Source organism: Trifolium pratense, linkage group LG2 (genome assembly GCF_020283565.1).
Source record: "Trifolium pratense cultivar HEN17-A07 linkage group LG2, ARS_RC_1.1, whole genome shotgun sequence".
NCBI lineage: Eukaryota > Viridiplantae > Streptophyta > Magnoliopsida > Fabales > Fabaceae > Trifolium > Trifolium pratense.
This window is the reverse complement of record NC_060060.1, coordinates 73854945-73873125: the sequence shown is the minus strand read 5'-3', so window position 1 is coordinate 73873125 and position 18181 is coordinate 73854945. Positions and strand designations below refer to the sequence as shown.

The window sequence follows — 18181 nt, the reverse complement described above, 5'->3', positions numbered from 1 at the left end:
GTGAAATTATAATGAAAGATATAAAATTTGCAACATGATTAAAAGTAATAAGGATAAATTAGTAATTTTGGTGGTAAAAGTGAATGGAGAGAAGTTCACCCTTGTCAAAAGTAAAAAGAAGACCATAAAACAATTGGTTCGAAGTGTTGGGCAACCATATAACACTCGTTATAGGAGTGAAACATCTCATAGATCTAGGGGGTTTTGAAAACCGGAAACTCGAGTCCTTTGTGATTTCCCTCTTTCAGATCGGGATGACTATTTTGTATTCTTTTAGTATTTGATTTACTTTTGGGGTAATTAATTTTAAGGGTCATGCTAAACATTGCCTCCGGGCACTTGTTAAGCATACCAATAAAGAAAATAAAAAATAAAATTTATATTAAAAAAACAACTTTTAATACTTTTGAGGCACGCATTTCGAGTCAAAATTTATATTTTAATATGCTTAACCAGTGCCCGGAGCACTATTTAGCATTTTCCTAATTTTAATAACTTTGGTGGTAATTAATTTTATTTTAGTAATAAAAATCAGTAAAATAATGAAAATGATTTAATCACGAGTTTAGCGTGGTGGAGGAACTTGCAAGCGTCAAAAAAAAAAGTAAGCAAAGTCTGTCTCTATCTATCTATCTATGTCTCTCTCGGTGCTTTCAACTTAGCAACAGAAGATAGATAGATAGAACGAACGAACAAGTTTGCAGTAACATCAACAAATAACACATGCTCTTAAATTAAGATCAACTCATCTCAATCAAATTACAGCAGAGCAGAGCAGAGAGCAGCAATAATGAAGTTTTCAGTGTTTTTGTTTATAGGGTTTGTGTTGACTGGTATGTCAATGGCCAGATTCGTAGTTGAGAAGAACAGTTTGTCGGTTACTTCGCCTGATAAAATTAAAGGCAAACAAGACAGTGCCATCGGTAACTTCGGTATACCTCAATACGGTGGTAGCATGGTCGGTAATGTCGTTTACCCTAAAGATAACAATAAGGGTTGTAAAGACTTCGATCAATCTTTCAAATCACACCCTGGTGCTCTTCCCACAATCCTTTTGCTCGATCGTGGAAGTAAGTAAGAATTAACAATTTCTTTTTGCATGTTTCTTACTTATTTATTTCATTGTTCAATAATTACAAATCCTTTGCTTGCAGATTGCTTTTTTGCTTTGAAGGTTTGGAATGCACAGAAGGCTGGAGCTTCTGCAGTTCTAGTTGCCGATGATATCGAAGAACCCTTAATTACTATGGACACACCTGAAGAGGATGGGTTGTCTGCTAAATACATTGAGAACATAACAATACCATCTGCTCTTATTGGTAAAAGTTTTGGTCAGAAATTGAAGGATGCCATAAGTGGTGGGGATATGGTCAATGTTAATCTTGACTGGAGAGAGGCTGTTCCTCACCCTGATGATCGTGTCGAGTATGAGTTGTGGACAAACAGCAATGATGAATGTGGAGTTAAATGTGATATGTTGATTGAATTTTTGAAGGATTTCAAGGGTGCCGCACAGATCTTAGAGAAAGGAGGTTACACTCAGTTTACACCTCATTATATAACTTGGTACTGTCCTCATGCATTTACATTGAGTAAACAGTGTAAGTCCCAATGCATAAACCATGGAAGATATTGTGCACCAGATCCTGAGCAGGACTTCAGCACAGGTTATGATGGGAAAGATGTGGTTGTTGAAAATTTGAGGCAGCTATGTGTTTTCAAGGTGGCTAAACAAGCTGAAAAGTCTTGGGTGTGGTGGGACTATGTCACTGATTTTCAAATTAGATGCCCTATGAAAGAGAAAAAGTACAACAAGGAATGTGCAAATGCTGTCATTAAATCTCTGGGTCAGTGAAAATCGTCATGCTTGTTATGTTTTTCTTGCACTTGTTGGTTGATTCTGACTTTGTTATATATTTATTAACTATCTATCTGCAGGTCTTGACATCGCAAAGATTGACAAATGCATGGGAGACCCTGATGCCGATGCTGAAAATTCCATTTTGAAAGAAGAGCAAGATGCCCAAGTAATGTCCTTTATAATTTATGTTATCATTTAATTCATTGTAATGTTATAGTTATATGCATTTCGGAACAAAAACAGTAAATTTATATCTAAGTTTTTAATGAAACTGGTTTTGTAGATTGGGAAGGGATCACGTGGTGATGTTACTATATTGCCTACACTTGTCGTCAATAACAGACAATATCGAGGTAAACTGGAGAAAGGTGCTGTTCTAAAGGCTATTTGTTCCGGATTTGAAGAAACTACTGACCCAGCTGTTTGTTTGAGCAACGGTAAATGTTTACTTACCTTTGGTACAAGAGAAATATGCCGTGTAGACTTGTTTTTAGACCTCATTCTTCTGATTTTCTGGACAGATGTGGAGACAAATGAGTGCTTGACAAACAACGGTGGTTGTTGGCAGGATAAAGCAGCTAATATCACTGCATGCAAGGTATTTATATCTTTATGAAAACAAACTATCTAATAACAAGTTACTACAGGCCTATAGTTTCCTATGTTCTTACGATGTTAAATATCTGCTCAGGATACATTCCGTGGGCGAGTATGTGAATGCCCCTTGGTTGATGGTGTGCAATTCAAAGGAGACGGTTATACAACTTGTGAAGGTGAAATGGCTTCAAGCTTTACCTTTATGCATACAAAATTCATTCTAAGAGGGTTCATTATTGCTGTACCATGTTTATCGCCTTCACTTCTATGCTGTGGATAGTATGGTGTTATGACGATCCTTTATCTGTGGAACATCTATGCTTCTTTTTTCCCCACATGACTTGTAGTCGTGTGCAACTAACTAGTATCTATCTACTGTGTTTGCAGTCGGTGGACCTGGACGTTGCAAGATTAACAATGGAGGCTGTTGGCACGATGCCCGGAATGGACATGCATTTTCTGCTTGTTTGGTTAGTAACTATTAAGTTTCTTGACTTGACCCAACTCCATTCAACTTATTTTATCTCCAATAATTTTTTTCGTTTGATTTGGTTGGAGTTCTATTGGCTTGTAAATCCCAAATTAGAAACTGAAATACTACACAAATTGTTGTGGAAACAGGATGATGGGGGAGTTAAATGTCAGTGTCCTACCGGGTTTAAAGGCGACGGTGTAAAAAATTGTGAAGGTGAGGGATGCTTATGTTGTTTTCATTGTTATTATTTCCCCCTTACTGTATAAGCTTTCTGAATACTAGCATTGTATATATATGTATATATATAAAAAAAGATTAAAATTAGTTCTATTTACAGTGTCCAATATTGTTCCTATTTAAATGTGATTTAACTAATCAATGATTTAAATAATATTATACAAAGGTTAAAATTGTAAATTCAATAGTTTAGATGAATTATAGTTGGAAGGATACAGATCACCATAGTAAATACTATATACGACCTGAATAGACCCCTCAATTCTGTTTTTAATACTTTTACCAATTGTGACTGGACATGTTCATTTTTTAATGTCTTATTCTTATTGTCTTTTATAAATATGTCTGAAATATTAATGGAGTCCATGGTTTACTGTTTTATACTATTAGTAGTTAGTACTTCATGCTGGAACCTGAATTGTCTTCTTCCCTCTTTTGTCCAAAATATGCATTGTCTTCTCTGTTTGTTTCACTGGAGAGAGTCACTAAAATCTCACTTAAGTGAAACATTGGCTTTTATAATTGGATAAACTGCGATTGAACCTACTATCACCAGTCAAGTAGCTGCAGAGTCTTCTTAGTCCATGGGTTTGAACAAGCATTGTGAACTGGATGATACCTGGTGAATGTTTTCCACTATAATTTTTTTTGGTATTCATAAGTTGAACTTCTTTCTTCCGTTTCATCTTGACAGACATTGATGAATGCAAAGAGAAGAAAGCTTGTCAGTGTCCTGAATGTAGCTGCAAAAATACTTGGGGCAGCTATAACTGCAGTTGCAGCGGAAATCTCCTGTATATCAAGGACCATGATACCTGCATAAGTGAGTTGTATACAATTGATATTTGTACTTACACCTACATTTACATGTTCTTGTTGTAACACTCTACTGGATAATCTACAGGTCAAACTGCCAGTCAGGCAAAATCCAGTTGGGCTGCTTTTTGGGTCATTTTGATTGGATTGGGTATGATTGCTGGAGGGGGTTTCCTTGTGTACAAATATAGAATTAGGGTAAGCTCTTGCATTCTCTTATTTTGGCGATGTTATTGGATGCTAAGTGATAAATTTCTATAGCATCATAGCGTAGTTTCCCAACACATGCTTACTTTGTTGTGTTTTATTTATAGCATATAAATAATAATTTTTAATGGTATTTTGTTGGTGGTTTTGCAGCAATACATGGATTCTGAAATCAGAGCAATCATGGCACAATATATGCCCTTGGACAGCCAAGCAGAATTTCCAAATCACGACAATCATGAAAGAACTTGAAAGAAAAAACAGGTCAGTCTCTAGTGATCTCACGGCGTGCAGCATGGATGTGGCTTCTCCTGTGCCCTCTTTGAGCCGTTTAGCATTCTGAGCCTTTCATTTAGTACTGTATCATATGGACAATAAACTATCGACAGTTTGAAATTTAGAATGCTCGAGTGTTTTATTTGTTCTCTATTGGTTGAGAATCTGGCATTTTGTATACTTGGAAGGTCAGAGGTATTTCACTCGATCCTGCATTTCTGTTTACCAAATGTAATCTTCCACATCCACGCACAATGTTGTAACTTATGGGTGTTGTAGTTCAGGTAACATCTTGATATTATTACATTGCTCTGTGGGGGCGTTCCTGCCTTTTTTTTTTTGTTTTCCACGAATTTGTATTCAGGATGTGAATTGCCATGCATTAACGACGATGTCTGTATTCACAACACTACTGCCACAAAATATGTGACACTAACCATAATTATTCTCTAAACGCATCAGAACAACCATGTTAGCTGTCTTCTGGTTTTTATTGGTAACAAATTTCCTTCTTGTTTATTGAAGATTTGTATTCCGAAATAAAAGTTAACATACAATTAGCACAAAGGATGAATCTTCTTTTTCAAAGATTAACATACACGTTTATGTATTTTTACTAAGCATCCGAAATTCAATGGGTACATATAAAATTGACCAATAATGCCTAAAGCTTTTATCTATTAAAAGAATCTAAATATGATTATGGATAACCACTTATTAAATTTGAGGTCAAATGCATTTAGGAGTCTTTTTAAGTTTAACATTTGTAATAGATTGTTCCTTTAAGTTTTTTAAGCATCAAAGTAGTCCTTTTAAGTATGTAGTAGGTTACACCATTACCCTTTTTAACTACCAACTTGGTTTTTTAAGTTTTTAAAAGATTACACTTACCCTTTTAAAGGGATAACAATGTAATCTATTATAAATTTTAATGACCAATTTGATACTTAAAAACTTTAAAGATCTAATTTGTTACAAGCGTTAAACATAAAGATCTCTAAAAACATTGGACCTAATTTTTAAAGTATATGAGGTTGTAAGCAATGGTTTGCTTTGTAATCAAATTCATATTGCTAAGGAATAAATGCCCTCTTATGTCAAAAAAAGGATCAAATGCCATTTAAACAGAAGGGAGCAAAAAAATTCACAATGGAATCTGAGTCTCTTAAACTGCTGAATGTTCTTTTATTGCGATGCTATGCATACCCTTTGTTGGGGTAATACCAAGTTCCAGTCCAATGTTCATTCCATTGTAAGCAATAGGAGAGTACATCCACAAATCATCAGAGCTTAGAAGCTGTTAAATTGATATAGGAGGGAAATGATCAGTAATTGTCTCTGCCAAGGTGTAATGTAATATTGACTTATTTTTTTGCATTGAGCTAGAATCTAAATGCATGAGAAAGGAGAATCTTCAAACCTTAATTTGAAGCTGTAAAAACTTCACATATTGGACAGCTTCCTCAAGCATGGTGCTGATATCCACCTGTAGTTCACCAAAGAAGCAAAATAAAATAAGAATTTTTAGCATATCAACCAGTTTTTGTCAATAGTGTCAATGGCATTAAGAAAGAAAGCTACCTTAGTTCCATTTGGGACAAGGTTTTGTAGGATTCTCAACCTTTCATTTATTCTTTCTCTTCTTTTCTATACAATGCAAAAGAAAACCACGGTAAGAGATGAGATAATCCATCACATTACATAGATAAAAACCTATAAAACCCTTCCACAAACACCAGACATGACATATATGACACATTGACACTAGTAAGTGGTAATGATTTAAAAAATGAAATAATTGAATATAACTACATGTGTCGTGTCAAATTGAAGTGTTCGTGCTACATATACCACAACATATTATAGACACTAGCTAGCAAGGATAACTTGATTAAGTTGTTCATCTTCCGAAAAGAACTTACCCTTGCATAGAGGCTTTGTGGGTCAGTAGCAGGACCTCTGCTTGATCTTGATTTGCCACTTAACTTGAGAGCTGTAGAATCGTTCTGGCTCAAACTTGAAGATGACCCTCCACGTAGCTCATGAGAAGAATTGGATTCATCCTCTGAACAACAACTGCTTATGGTCTGATCCTCAGTGCTTCTAGAAGCACATCTCATATTCTTCCTGCATTTAACATTCCTCTTGTTCTTTGGGACCTATAAATTCAAATAACCAGGAGAATCTCACAAACACAAACCATAGACTGTACAGGAATAGAAATACAAATACATTTACTTGGAGAAAGGAAAAAACAGCAGTAAGTGAACAATTTAGAAGTTAACGTCTTGTGTTTGTCCACCTCATTGGAGCTTCTAGATCTTTTTCCTGATTTTTCTGTGCTAGTGGTTTTATCCTCTTCTGGTTCAGAAATTAGTATTTCATGTTCCTTTGGGGCCTGCAAATTTTTGTGAGCTAGAACTTTTTCATCAGGTTGCGTTGTAAATGGTGTGAATTTGGAATCGCCTATGGAAAGACCCATAGAAATATAGCCAAAGTTGGTTACTGGATTGTTGACGATGCAACTTGTTGCGGGGAAGATATTACTACTATCGTAAGTTGAGCTACGAACTTGCGCAGCAAAGTTAGAGTCGTCATTGTTGTTTTTTGTGACAGTAACAATTGTGGAATCATGGGAAGGCCAAAATGCAGATTCAGTTCGAAAATTGGAATTTTGATAGAGGTGTTGTGGGAGTGAGGAGTTACCAAGAAAGTGGTTCATAAAGTCAGCTTCCTCGGCAGTGTAGAGTCCGCTAAGAGAACTCCATTGTTGAGAAATAAGCTCAGTGGAATCCATTTGATTTGTTTGGAATGCTTATGAGAGAGTGTGTTACTGTTATAGTATTATTAGCTATGCACTTGTTATAGTGGTTGATTGATGAGGAATAGTATTCATGTATTTATACTTGTGAAATATATAGGAATACGTATGTAGTGTAGGTACTAATAGGGAGCAGTGACTTCATCCTATATATGAAAAGATCTGAATTCATTCATTCATTCATTCATAATTGGCAATAATTAGCATCTGACAAAGTCTCTATGGACCCCCACTTTAAGTAGTTGGTTTAATTTAGAATTAGAATTAGAATTAGAATAGAAACATACATACTCCTGTATTAATTAATTAATTAAGCATCACTCATACAGATTATATATATTGGAAGGAAACGCGTGGGGGTTGAAATTGAAAATGAAAAAGAGGTAGGAGATCGTGGGTGTGTGACATTGTTGAAGACAGATAGGTATTATCTGTAACTAGATTTTTGTCTCCTCCACTCTACTCTACCCAGATAGGGCTGTTATATATGTTACCACATTCTTTCTCCTCTCAAACTAATTTCATGTACGTGTGTGTGGATATATAATATAATATATGAGACCAGATTCTTCTGCCTACTTCCTCAAATTTGATACAAATAAATAAATCAATCAATACTTATACTGTACTATATGTGGCAATTGGATCACATCTATGTTATGTATAGCTAGCTAGGTTTTCTTGTTTATTAGTAATTTGTACAACAACTTGTTTACATGCATAAATATTTAGCTACCTATGTAGTTCAGGCTGAATTCCCCAACACAATTTGTGAATACTCCATGTTGATTACACATGATGACTAAACAGAGGAGGAGGAGGAGGCACACCTCTCTCTTTCTCTTATATAAAAAACAGAAGGGAGAAAAACTACGTACCTAATAACTAACTATGTAATAATAAAAGCATAGTAGTTAACTAATCCTATATATATATAGAGTCAGGATCCGTTGATACCAACTAGTTTGACACCAAATGTTACACCTCTCAATAACGTTTTAACCGATATAAATTTTATAAAATCCACCGTTGGATTGAAAGTTTACATCATATAGATCATTTGTGTAAAATTTCAAATAAATCCAAAATCATTTGATATGTTATTGAGATACATCAAAATTAACGGTTTTTGTATTTTTTTAAATGCCGTTAATCTTTATGTGTCTCAATAGCATATCAAATGATTTTGGATTTGTCTGAAATTTTACACAAATGATCTATATGATGTAAACTTTCAATCCAACGGTGGATTTTATAAAATTTATATCGGTTAAAACGTTATTGAGAGGTGTAACATTTGGTGTCAAACTAGTTGGTGTCAACGGATCCTGACTCATATATATATATATATATATATATATATATGTAATTGATGCAATTTGTGGAGTACTTATTAATTAATTTAGAAACTTTAATAAGGCAATTTAATTGGGTTGTCTCTCTACTCTAGAACTAAACTTAAAAAGGGTGGTCTGGTCCCACATCATAATTGGCAACATATCTCACACACCCTGAAATGAAATATTAGACTGCTCTGACTTTTCTTCTCAATTCAAGTACTAGAACAGTATAGCTAGCTAGATGACAAAGTGAATGAATATAATAACAGTACAAGCATAAAAGTAGTAGATGCCAAAACTGTGTGTGTTTGTGTGTGTGTGTAACTAAATTAATAACAACATCCCCTAAGTAACGATGACTCTTGCTCTCACTCCCAGGTGTGTTTGCAGATTAGCTAGCTCTGAGAGACACCTTGGATAACAAACAATTAAAAAAAAGTCGAGATTTGAGGATAGTGGTGATGAAAAAGATATATACAATTCTTCAGTTGATCAGAAAAAACCAACAAAATGAAGAAATATTTTTGTGATTTATTTTTAATTTTAGTTTTTTTTATTAATTTATTTATGTTTTCGTATGTTATTTTGTTAAAAATAATATTAAAGGGCGCCAGCGCCAGTGGTTGTAGTGCATTTTAAAAAAATGAATAGATAGAAAGAGAGTCCCTTGCAATGGAAATAATTGTGGTATGGAATGGCTAGGCTGCCACCAAAAACCTGTGACTAGTAGTCCTAAAAATGGTGCATATACTAAATGGATGAAATTTTAGACCAAATCTTTACAAAATCAAGTAATTAATCTGAATCATCAGAAAGATATTGTTAATATATAAATTATATATTATTATTATTAGTTATTAAAAAAAAAAGAGCAAAATATTTTTTATTAAACTTCGCTGTAATGTGTAAGTGTAACCCATCACCATGGACTAGCTTCTACTTTATTTTCGTCTAATTATTGGAAGAGCTAATTATTTTGGTTTGTGACAATGAGTTAATTTAGCAGTTGGGTGCACCGATGGATTACAAAGAAAAACATGTAAAGTATTTTTACTTCGACATTCGTATAAGGTGTGCACCAACAAGTTAGAAGAAATATAAGAAAAGTTAAGTGGTAATCCAAAAAATCACACAAATCAAAACGAGAAACACCTCAAACCAAGAAAAGAAGAAAATAAAAGTTAAATTAGGTGGACAAAATCACATAACCAAGACATAACAACCGACTATACCACCAAAGATTTAAGTTGTAATCCAAGCCTTTTAGAGGAATTGGAAAAACATGTAATCATATATATTTGATCAAAGGAAAATGAAAATATTCTTTGAAATAATAGTGATCGTATTCGTTTAAAAATACAAGTCTAGGTCAACATCTCCAACCATGTTGAGTGGCGCTCTTAGTTCATCGATAACCTAGTAGTACTTTAGGTATTGTGTAAAGGCTTTCTTTCTCTCAACCCTTTACTCTTTTATATTGTTTGGACCATTTCTTTTCGTCAAGTCCAACCCTAACTTGGGTGCATGGTCCCTGCTAAATAATTCCTAATGATTCACAATGATTTTGTGAGGTACGAAGTGCTAAACAATTCCTAATGATTCACAATGATTTTGTGAGGTACGAAGGCCAAATGCTATATGTCAAGGGAATTGTTTTTATCTTGGACTAAGTGACTTGTCTACGAGTTTGCCTAAATGCATCTTTAATAAGAGTATCTAAGTGAATTTTATAGAAGGATGAATCCGTTTCTTTTTTTGTCTTCTTCTTACCATTGGAGGAAACTTATGTAACAAACCGAGTTGTATAAAAATTGTAATTGTAAAGGTACCATAAATAAGGTACAATATCATTGTTAATGTTTCATTGTATAATAAATATATACATATCATTATTTAGAATAAAATGTGTATGAGTTGCATAAATATGATGTAGTTTTATAGGAAACACTTATTAATAGTGTATGAAATTGAGAGTAAGTTTCTTAAAAAGAGACCATTGAACATTGATGATGAAATTGTTACGAACGAATGACATTGATCCATGTTTAAATCAAGTAGCCGTTCTTGTGACTTGATCGATGATCATTTGAGAGTTAGACAAGATCTCCGAGTGTGTGTGAAGGCTTTATTTGATTGGGCCTTGAAGGAGGACTGGGCCTTGGGCAATAGGGGGTAGGAATGACATAAAGGGGGTAGATTGAGTTAAACGGGCCGGATTGGGCTGGACGATGGGTATGAGTGTTGTTGACTTAAAAGTCTCTTTCCATTCATTTACGAAGCAAGAAAAGCATGATGATGAAGGGTTAGTTAGTGAGTGTCGCGTAATAAAATAGATTTGAAAATTTGAAATTGAATCCAAAAACAAACACACACACACATACATACACCGTGTTTGGCTCGGCTTGTGATTCAAAATTAAATTGAAAGGAACTTATTCCCTCTTACTCCTCCGTTTGAAACCCTAGCTTAGCAGAAGAAGAAGAAGAAGAAGAAGGCATGGCTACAACACCAATGGCGTCTGGTCGAGAGTTGGCGAACCCTCCATCTGATGGAATCTCCAACATTCGCTTCTCTAATCACAGTGATAATCTTCTCGTTTCATCTTGGGACAAGGTAACCACAACTATAACAACATTCACTTTCCTCTTTTTACATTTTGTTATTTTTTATTATTTCAATTTCAATTTCAATTTCAATTCGGTTTCAGACAGTGCGTCTCTACGATGCAACCGCAAATGTGCTTAGAGGAGAATTCCTTCACGGTGGACCTGTTCTTGACTGTTGTTTCCACGACGACTCTTCTGGATTCAGTGCCTCCGCCGATAACACTGTTAGGCGGTCAGTGAGCCATTTTCTCTTCAGATCCATTTTGTTTTTGTTTCTAGTATTCCACTCATTTCCTCTCTTTACAGCCTCGTTTTCGCCACTGGTAAGGAGGATATTTTGGGAAAGCATGATGCTCCCGTTCGTTGTGTTGAGTACTCTTATGCTGCAGGTTTCTTACTTACTCTATTTTAATTCATTATTTTCAATCTCCTGTCGATAGTACTGTCGCCAACTCTAGATACTGTTGATCTCTTTGCAAAACTTCCATCTGTGTTTGTAAAAGTAAAACATATCCATATTTATCTGTACGCACACGAGTGTAGAAGAGCACACAGGCTATAATAGTTTTACTAGACACTGTCTATTTTCTGATTATTTCAAAGAATGCTTTAGGATCTCAAGTTGCCTATTCATTGCAGTTTGGTTTGGGCACCTTTTACATTTCCAGCTTATGTAATTTCTGGGATAACAAAAGCTGATTTTGCTTTTACAACAAAAACTCAAAGGTCTTGACTACTAGTTACTATAGGTTTATACTTTTTAATAAATGGGGAAGGGGAAAATATTATCAATTTAAGTTGCATTCTCTTTTAATGTAGTGTACTAGATGCAATTTGTGACATGTGTCTTCTCTTGAAATGTGCGATGAGAATAAACCTCAAAACCAACAATGGTAACATATCTGGTTGTATATGTTAATTATCATTCACTGTTAACATCAACTACTGTTGTTCAATATTATTATTTCCAATCAAAGGATACATCATTCTTAACTTATCTGTGTCAATGACAATGTTTTTAGATTATTTGGTGGAAGTTTGAATATTAATAATCGGCTACTTTTTAATTTATGCATCATTATAGGGCAATTGATCACTGGTAGTTGGGACAAAACCATAAAGTGTTGGGACCCTAGGGGTGCAAGTGGACAAGAGCGCACTCTTGTTGGGACGTATCCACAGCCTGAGCGTATTTACTCTCTATCTCTTGTTGGACATCGGCTTGTTGTAGCAACAGCTGGAAGACATGTTAATGTTTATGACTTGAGGAACATGTCTTGTCCTGAACAACGGAGGGAATCTTCATTGAAATATCAAACCAGATGTGTACGCTGCTACCCAAATGGAACAGGTAAACTGTAGTGTATGTGTAATTGTGGAATAATTTGCAAAACTTAAGGCTTGAACTTTGTTTTGTTTCATAAGTCTCATAAGCAATCTTTTTCAAATGCTGGTTTGTGTTTGCTTATACTCTGCTTTAATTATTGTTTATGTATGAGCACTAGTATTGATTGGAAGAGGAGAGTAATGTTTAAATTCATGATTATTACTAATTCATATATCTTTATGTGGCATAATAGATTCCAGTGATGACACTTATTTGTGTGTTGCGTTTCTTAGCCTCGATGTTCATATTCCACATACTTTTTGCAGGATATGCACTTAGTTCCGTTGAAGGGAGGGTTGCAATGGAATTCTTTGACCTATCTGAAGCTAGCCAGGCAAAGAAGTATTGACTTTTAGCATTATGTTTATCATTTATACCACTTCAAAGTTGTTGGTTTTTACTTCATTTTATGTAGTCTATATAATATGGCATTTGCTTCTAAACTATATACAGATATGCTTTCAAGTGTCACAGAAAATCCGAAGCTGGAAGGGATATTGTCTACCCTGTAAATGCCATGGCATTCCACCCCATGTAAGTATTTTCAAGTTCTTTGTCTGTCAAAATTTCTTATCTCCTCAATTAACAAGCATGCTAAAGAAGGTTAGAATTTAAAACAAATTATAATAGTGGTTTTCGTGGGTTACATAAATCTCTTGGTATCAAATATTTATGCTCTCTGGGTCAAAAGAATGGACACTGATAATTACCACAATGGCTTGAGTTAGGAAACAAGAATCACTTAGCTTGTACCTTTTGTTTTTGTGTGTGACACTGATAATTACCATTTACCACTGATAATCATAACTATTTGATTAGAAAATTAAAAGCTTGCAAGTATATTGCTGGGAAAGTTTGGTTGTATCATAACTGAATGTTGATAGGATCATGAATAATTGATTAATTGTGAAACCCAGTAACCCATAAGTCGACTTCAAAATGACTTGGTGATATCATTGGCAAGTGGTGTTTTTGAAATGAGAAGCATCTTGAAAACACCACTTGTAGGATTTGTATCATTCAGTTCACCAGAGGTGACACAGTGATATTACACTTAAATAGAATCCAAAATCGGATGGTTTGAATTAGAATATGCAAGAGTTTCATATTCATACAACAACAGTTGGACGAACAAGAACCAATTGGGGGGAAGAGAAAACGGAAGCAAAGGTGCTAAACACCTTGAACACCATGAGGAATCTTATTGATAAAAGGTGCAAATGTGATACATTGGTGTTCTTTTTATAGAGCACAGCTCAGCTATCGATTCCGATTCTCTACATTTGAGTTCCCTAAATTTTCCTACATTTAGACAAAAGTTTGTTAAGAGAAAATGTGGTATGTGTAAGACTTGTAAGTGCTATGTATATTGTAAAGACAATACCCTAAATTTTTGCCTAAATGCAGAAAATGTAGGAAAATCCGATTTTGGGAAATCTGAATCCCTCAGCTAATTAACGATAGCAACCAACAACTGTTAACCCAACTGTCATTAATTTATTACTAGCAATGATAACAAACTAACTGGCACATACAATTATGTTAATACTTTATTCAAGTGTCAAAACACTCATGAATAATCTTCATGCAGATATGGTACATTTGCCACAGGAGGTTGTGATGGTTTTGTTAATGTATGGGACGGAAACAACAAAAAGAGGCTGTATCAGGTTTTTCTCAATTGCCTTGAGTGATTTGAGAGGTCAGATTCTATTGGTACTGCATCAGTTACTGAATTTCCATTTCTCCTTGCAGTATTCAAAATACCCAACTAGCGTTGCTGCACTCTCATTTAGCAGAGATGGACGTCTCCTAGCTGTTGCGTCAAGTTACACTTTTGAAGAGGGACTGAAACCGTAAGTATTTCCTCCTCTCCCATTTTCCCCCACACACACTCTGTCTCTCCGACTTCAACCTTGTTTTTAATTTCTTTTGCAGCCATGAACAAGATGCTATCTACGTTCGCAGCGTGAATGAAATTGAGGTCAAGCCAAAACCCAAAGCCCTTCCTAATCCTACAGCGTGATTCACTAGTTCCTGATAGTAATTTTGAAAAATAGGAAATTCTTTTATCATATTTCTACTGTGTACTGTTTTTGGACTGGATTTCCACCTTGTACTATGTTCACATCTTCACATCTTTAGTGTGAACATTCCAAGTTAAACTGATGTTGTGAAGCAGTAGCGAATTTCTAGATACGTGCTGGTTAACATTTTGGCATTTCTATTTTATGCGTCTGAGTTTGCCTTCATTGTAAATATTTGCTATTGTTATGTTGTAAAGACCAGGATGACAACTATTATTATTGATATGCTTCTCACAAATTCGGACCTGCTTTAGGGACTTACTCTGTTATATTTTAAGTATCACATTAGCAGAAGAAAAATATCTTAGAATAAGTGTAATTTTATAATTTTACTATAATATTAATTACTTTATTTTTAGGGAAAATTACATTGACCTCCCCTGAACTATGATGAGATATCACTCACCCCCTCTATTTTTAAACATGACAATGACCTCCCCTATTTAGTCTTCCATGTAACAAAAACATCCCCTTCTAGGTAACGGTGTTTATAATCCGTTAAAATAAATTATAACTTTTTCTTTGAACATTGTTCTGGAAGATGAAAAGAAAGCTGCACAAATATTGGAAACTACTGTCTTTGAAATTTCCCTTCTTTCATTAACAAATTAACTTGAGGAAATTTCATAGGTGTTAAAATAGGTATAGACAGGTCTAAAACTTCAAAATTTCCCTTCTTTCACTAACACAAGCAATTTTTTTGTTCCTTTTCCTTTTTGCAATCTTTCATTAAAATAGGTATTGACACATCTAAAACTTGAGGAAATTTGAGATTTACACATCCAATTTGCCTCTATTTCAATGTTTGGCTGCTATTCCTGTTCCGCAAATTGAGTCGTAGTCTGCGTTTGTCATCATACAAAAGATTGCAATTTTGTTCCTTTATACAACTCAATTTCTAATCAACGGTTCTGTAGTAGCACACATGGAAGAGAGGGGGGAAATCTAATATGCACAAGTCAATTACATTTTATATGCCTTCACTCCATTATTGTTGTTTGCTAAAATTTTAGAATTATTTTTTCTAACAGATGCTTAACCCGTTAAGGTCAGGGGAGGTCACTGTCAAGTTTAAAAATAGAGTGGGTGTAAGTGACATTTCAACATACCTCAGGGGAGGTCGGTGTAATTTTCCCTTATTTTTAACTCTACCTCTAAATTAATATTATGTATATCCTCCCAAATTTGTTATACCATTTTTTTTTAACATAAATTTGTTATACTCTATCATGACCTAGGGTTTTTTAGTCTGGTTGTGTAGACTTCTGAGTGTACTTTTTTCTATGTCTTAAAGTTCAAATCTTCTTTGAATTAGTTGGTCGTTAGACTAAATACTTTAAAATCAAAAAATGTGTTTAACGCAAGAAATTATGTGGTTTGCAAAACTAAAAATGAGAAGCAAGATATGTTGTGCTAATTTGCTCCGATTAAATTTTTAAATTCTCTCCTTTAGTTATAGCTACCATATATTTCAACCTTTCTTTTTCCTTTTTCAATAGAAATTTACTTTTCTTTCTTCCACTTTCCTGTGAAGGATCCACCCATGAATGAATAAAAATAAAATGGATCCTTATTAAAATCAAGCATGGCAAATAATAGCACTTCTTTTGGCATTATTGCAAAATGATTCACTACCAACTGTCGAGGTCACCTGACAAGTTAAATGGGATCCTCTCCATTTATTAAAAAAGCAAGAGCAATGAAGAGCTCTGCTGCTACATTTTTGTTAGATGTATAAAGCCTTAAAATAGTCACAATTTTGTTTATAGAAATAGAGAACATCACATTTTGTCAAAAAAATAAAAATAAATAGAGAACATCATTAAACCAAATATTGCACTAATAGCCACAGCCAGGGAGATCCCCACCACCTAAACAAGCTACTAGTTCAATTATGCTTTAACCAAAGCAGAAGTAATCACTCAAGAATTGCAATATACCTACTCACTACTTCCAAATCCTTCTCTGATCTCAACACCCTATCTATCTCCAACTCAAGAACCCATTCTCCTATGCTTTTCTAAGGCAATCAAACGTTACGAAGAAAACTACAAGGTTAATTCCAACACCTATTGTAATTTTTTCAATCAACTAGCTTTGTTAAATGATTCACACATAACTCTTTATTAGTCCCACACTCAAAGGGGAATGCTGACCTACCAGAGGATAGGTTATCAAGAGAGTGGGAGTCCCAATCTTTTTAATCTTTACAAATGGCATCATTTTCAAGTTTACAAATTGTAAATTGTAAACTATGCTAAAAATCTAGTTAAACTTTATGCAAGGCAGATTATTTCCTTTCACATCATAAAACAGATACCAGACAAATAGATGCCAACATTTAATTTATAACTCCAGTGATGAATAAAGAGAAAATGTCATCAGCTAAGTAGAAAGTAAATATGTGTTTAGTCTCACAACTCAAGTTTGATAACCGAGTAGTCGATTAACAAAAAGCCAAAAATTACAAGTTCATAAAAAACTAAAATCATCCTGCTGGCATATCATTCTGCAACCCCCGAAAAGGACTCAGAGCTTTTCAACGATACTGCAACACCAAAAGAAGAGGCAAAGTGATGAGAAGTCATGTTAAAACAAGCACAATTTAGAAATGTAGATCCAAATATTCACCTTAATGAAGCCAATCTCCTTGGCATTGCTATGGAAGCACTGCCTGCAGCACATGAGTCCGTACTTCCTGATCAATCCATGTGAGTTTCCACACACACGGCTGCAAAACAGTATACAACATTCATTCAGGATGAAATAATAGCAGCAAGTATGTATGTTGATGTAATTAAGAAAGGAGTTTTAAAATGCAGCAATAAATAACTAAATCATACTCATCTTTTAATTTAAGACAATAGTTAGTTACTATAGAAAGATAGTTCCACCACAGTTAATCATACATATAAAGTATGCAGAGAAAACAAAAGCACAAGCACATGGAAAAATAGAATGGTTTCATGAGTTGAACTGGTTCATCATCTTCTCTAAAGATGTATGAAAGCAATTAAAAATGGTTAAAGTTATAATTAAGAAAAAATAGGTGCATAAAAATGTAAGATGGGAGTTTGGAAATATGGCCGGCGTATACACTAACTAAAGTGGTGTGAAACGCAGGCAGAAGGAGTTGTGTTTGATTTGAATTAAAAAACAAACAAACAAAATTATAATGAAAAGAGATTTACTAGAGAAACACAACACTCACAGTAATAGGGATCGAAGATTAAAGGGTTTTTTATGACATATGAAAGAAATACTTAAAATGAAAAGGGAAAAACGCCTAATGAATAAGTACGTATGTAATACCAGGTGCGAGAACCAGGTCCGTAGGTCTTAGGGTGAGAATTCCAGACATTGGAGTGACCCATGCTTGCTTGCTTTCGATTTCGAATTGCACCAAATCTCAAACCCTAGTAACTCACGCAGTCAACACACGGACATCTATCTATATGTATTTCCCAACTT

At 34.5% G+C, this 18181-nt stretch overlaps 4 protein-coding genes across 5 annotated transcripts; 2 read left to right on the top strand and 2 right to left on the bottom strand.

Moving 5' to 3' along the window:
- The first annotated feature begins 510 nt into the window (after nt 1–510).
- On the top strand, nt 511–4816 carry LOC123911000 (vacuolar-sorting receptor 1). 2 transcript variants are annotated; one of them, XM_045962313.1, is made up of 11 exons: nt 511–1070; nt 1155–1847; nt 1939–2027; nt 2145–2298; nt 2383–2459; nt 2553–2634; nt 2846–2928; nt 3080–3146; nt 3865–3993; nt 4075–4184; nt 4347–4816. In XM_045962313.1, exons 1-11 carry the CDS (start codon nt 791–793, stop codon nt 4443–4445), a joined length of 1863 nt encoding a protein of 620 aa, XP_045818269.1. In that variant the 5' UTR covers nt 511–790; the 3' UTR covers nt 4446–4816. The 2 variants fall into 2 exon arrangements, with proteins under 2 accessions (XP_045818269.1, XP_045818268.1); XM_045962312.1 differs by having other exon boundaries at nt 585–1070; nt 2145–2459.
- Nucleotides 4817–5491: 675 nt separating this feature from the next.
- On the bottom strand, nt 5492–7315 carry LOC123909820 (transcription factor bHLH84-like). Its single transcript, XM_045960734.1, has 5 exons — nt 6772–7315; nt 6392–6628; nt 6051–6116; nt 5890–5955; nt 5492–5766 (listed from the first exon to the last, which is right to left on the bottom strand). Exons 1-5 carry the CDS (start codon nt 7264–7266, stop codon nt 5635–5637), a joined length of 996 nt encoding a protein of 331 aa, XP_045816690.1. The 5' UTR covers nt 7267–7315; the 3' UTR covers nt 5492–5634.
- Nucleotides 7316–10908: 3593 nt separating this feature from the next.
- On the top strand, nt 10909–14948 carry LOC123908734 (mitotic checkpoint protein BUB3.1-like). The gene is made up of 9 exons (XM_045959449.1): nt 10909–11243; nt 11338–11468; nt 11543–11625; nt 12321–12587; nt 12890–12965; nt 13077–13157; nt 14215–14293; nt 14379–14479; nt 14562–14948. Exons 1-9 carry the CDS (start codon nt 11127–11129, stop codon nt 14647–14649), a joined length of 1023 nt encoding a protein of 340 aa, XP_045815405.1. The 5' UTR covers nt 10909–11126; the 3' UTR covers nt 14650–14948.
- A 2090-nt stretch (nt 14949–17038) lies between these two features.
- On the bottom strand, nt 17039–18180 carry LOC123908733 (40S ribosomal protein S29). The gene is made up of 3 exons (XM_045959448.1): nt 18023–18180; nt 17342–17441; nt 17039–17258 (listed from the first exon to the last, which is right to left on the bottom strand). The coding sequence occupies exons 1-3, from the start codon at nt 18082–18084 to the stop codon at nt 17250–17252; spliced, it is 171 nt and encodes a 56-aa protein (XP_045815404.1). The 5' UTR covers nt 18085–18180; the 3' UTR covers nt 17039–17249.
- Between the last annotated feature and the right edge of the window lies 1 nt (nt 18181).

Bases quoted from the DNA above. Each gene is read 5' to 3' on its own strand.
- LOC123908733 (XM_045959448.1), bottom strand. From the start codon at position 18,084: ATGGGTCACTCCAATGTCTGGAATTCTCACCCTAAGACCTACGGACCT. The intron at 17,442-18,022 runs GTATTACATACG...ACTGTTTTGCAG, and splicing joins GGACCTGGTTCTCGCACCTG to CCGTGTGTGTGGAAACTCAC.
- LOC123908734 (XM_045959449.1), top strand. From the start codon at position 11,127: ATGGCTACAACACCAATGGCGTCTGGTCGAGAGTTGGCGAACCCTCCA. The intron at 12,588-12,889 runs GTAAACTGTAGT...TACTTTTTGCAG, and splicing joins CTGCTACCCAAATGGAACAG to GATATGCACTTAGTTCCGTT. The intron at 14,480-14,561 runs GTAAGTATTTCC...TTTCTTTTGCAG, and splicing joins TTTGAAGAGGGACTGAAACC to CCATGAACAAGATGCTATCT.
- LOC123909820 (XM_045960734.1), bottom strand. From the start codon at position 7,266: ATGGATTCCACTGAGCTTATTTCTCAACAATGGAGTTCTCTTAGCGGA. The intron at 6,629-6,771 runs GTGGACAAACAC...TTGAATTTATAG, and splicing joins GATCTAGAAGCTCCAATGAG to GTCCCAAAGAACAAGAGGAA. The intron at 6,117-6,391 runs GTAAGTTCTTTT...TGCATTGTATAG, and splicing joins CACAAAGCCTCTATGCAAGG to AAAAGAAGAGAAAGAATAAA.
- LOC123911000 (XM_045962312.1), top strand. From the start codon at position 791: ATGAAGTTTTCAGTGTTTTTGTTTATAGGGTTTGTGTTGACTGGTATG. The intron at 1,848-1,938 runs GTCAGTGAAAAT...ATCTATCTGCAG, and splicing joins TGCTGTCATTAAATCTCTGG to GTCTTGACATCGCAAAGATT. The intron at 4,185-4,346 runs GTAAGCTCTTGC...GTGGTTTTGCAG, and splicing joins TGTACAAATATAGAATTAGG to CAATACATGGATTCTGAAAT.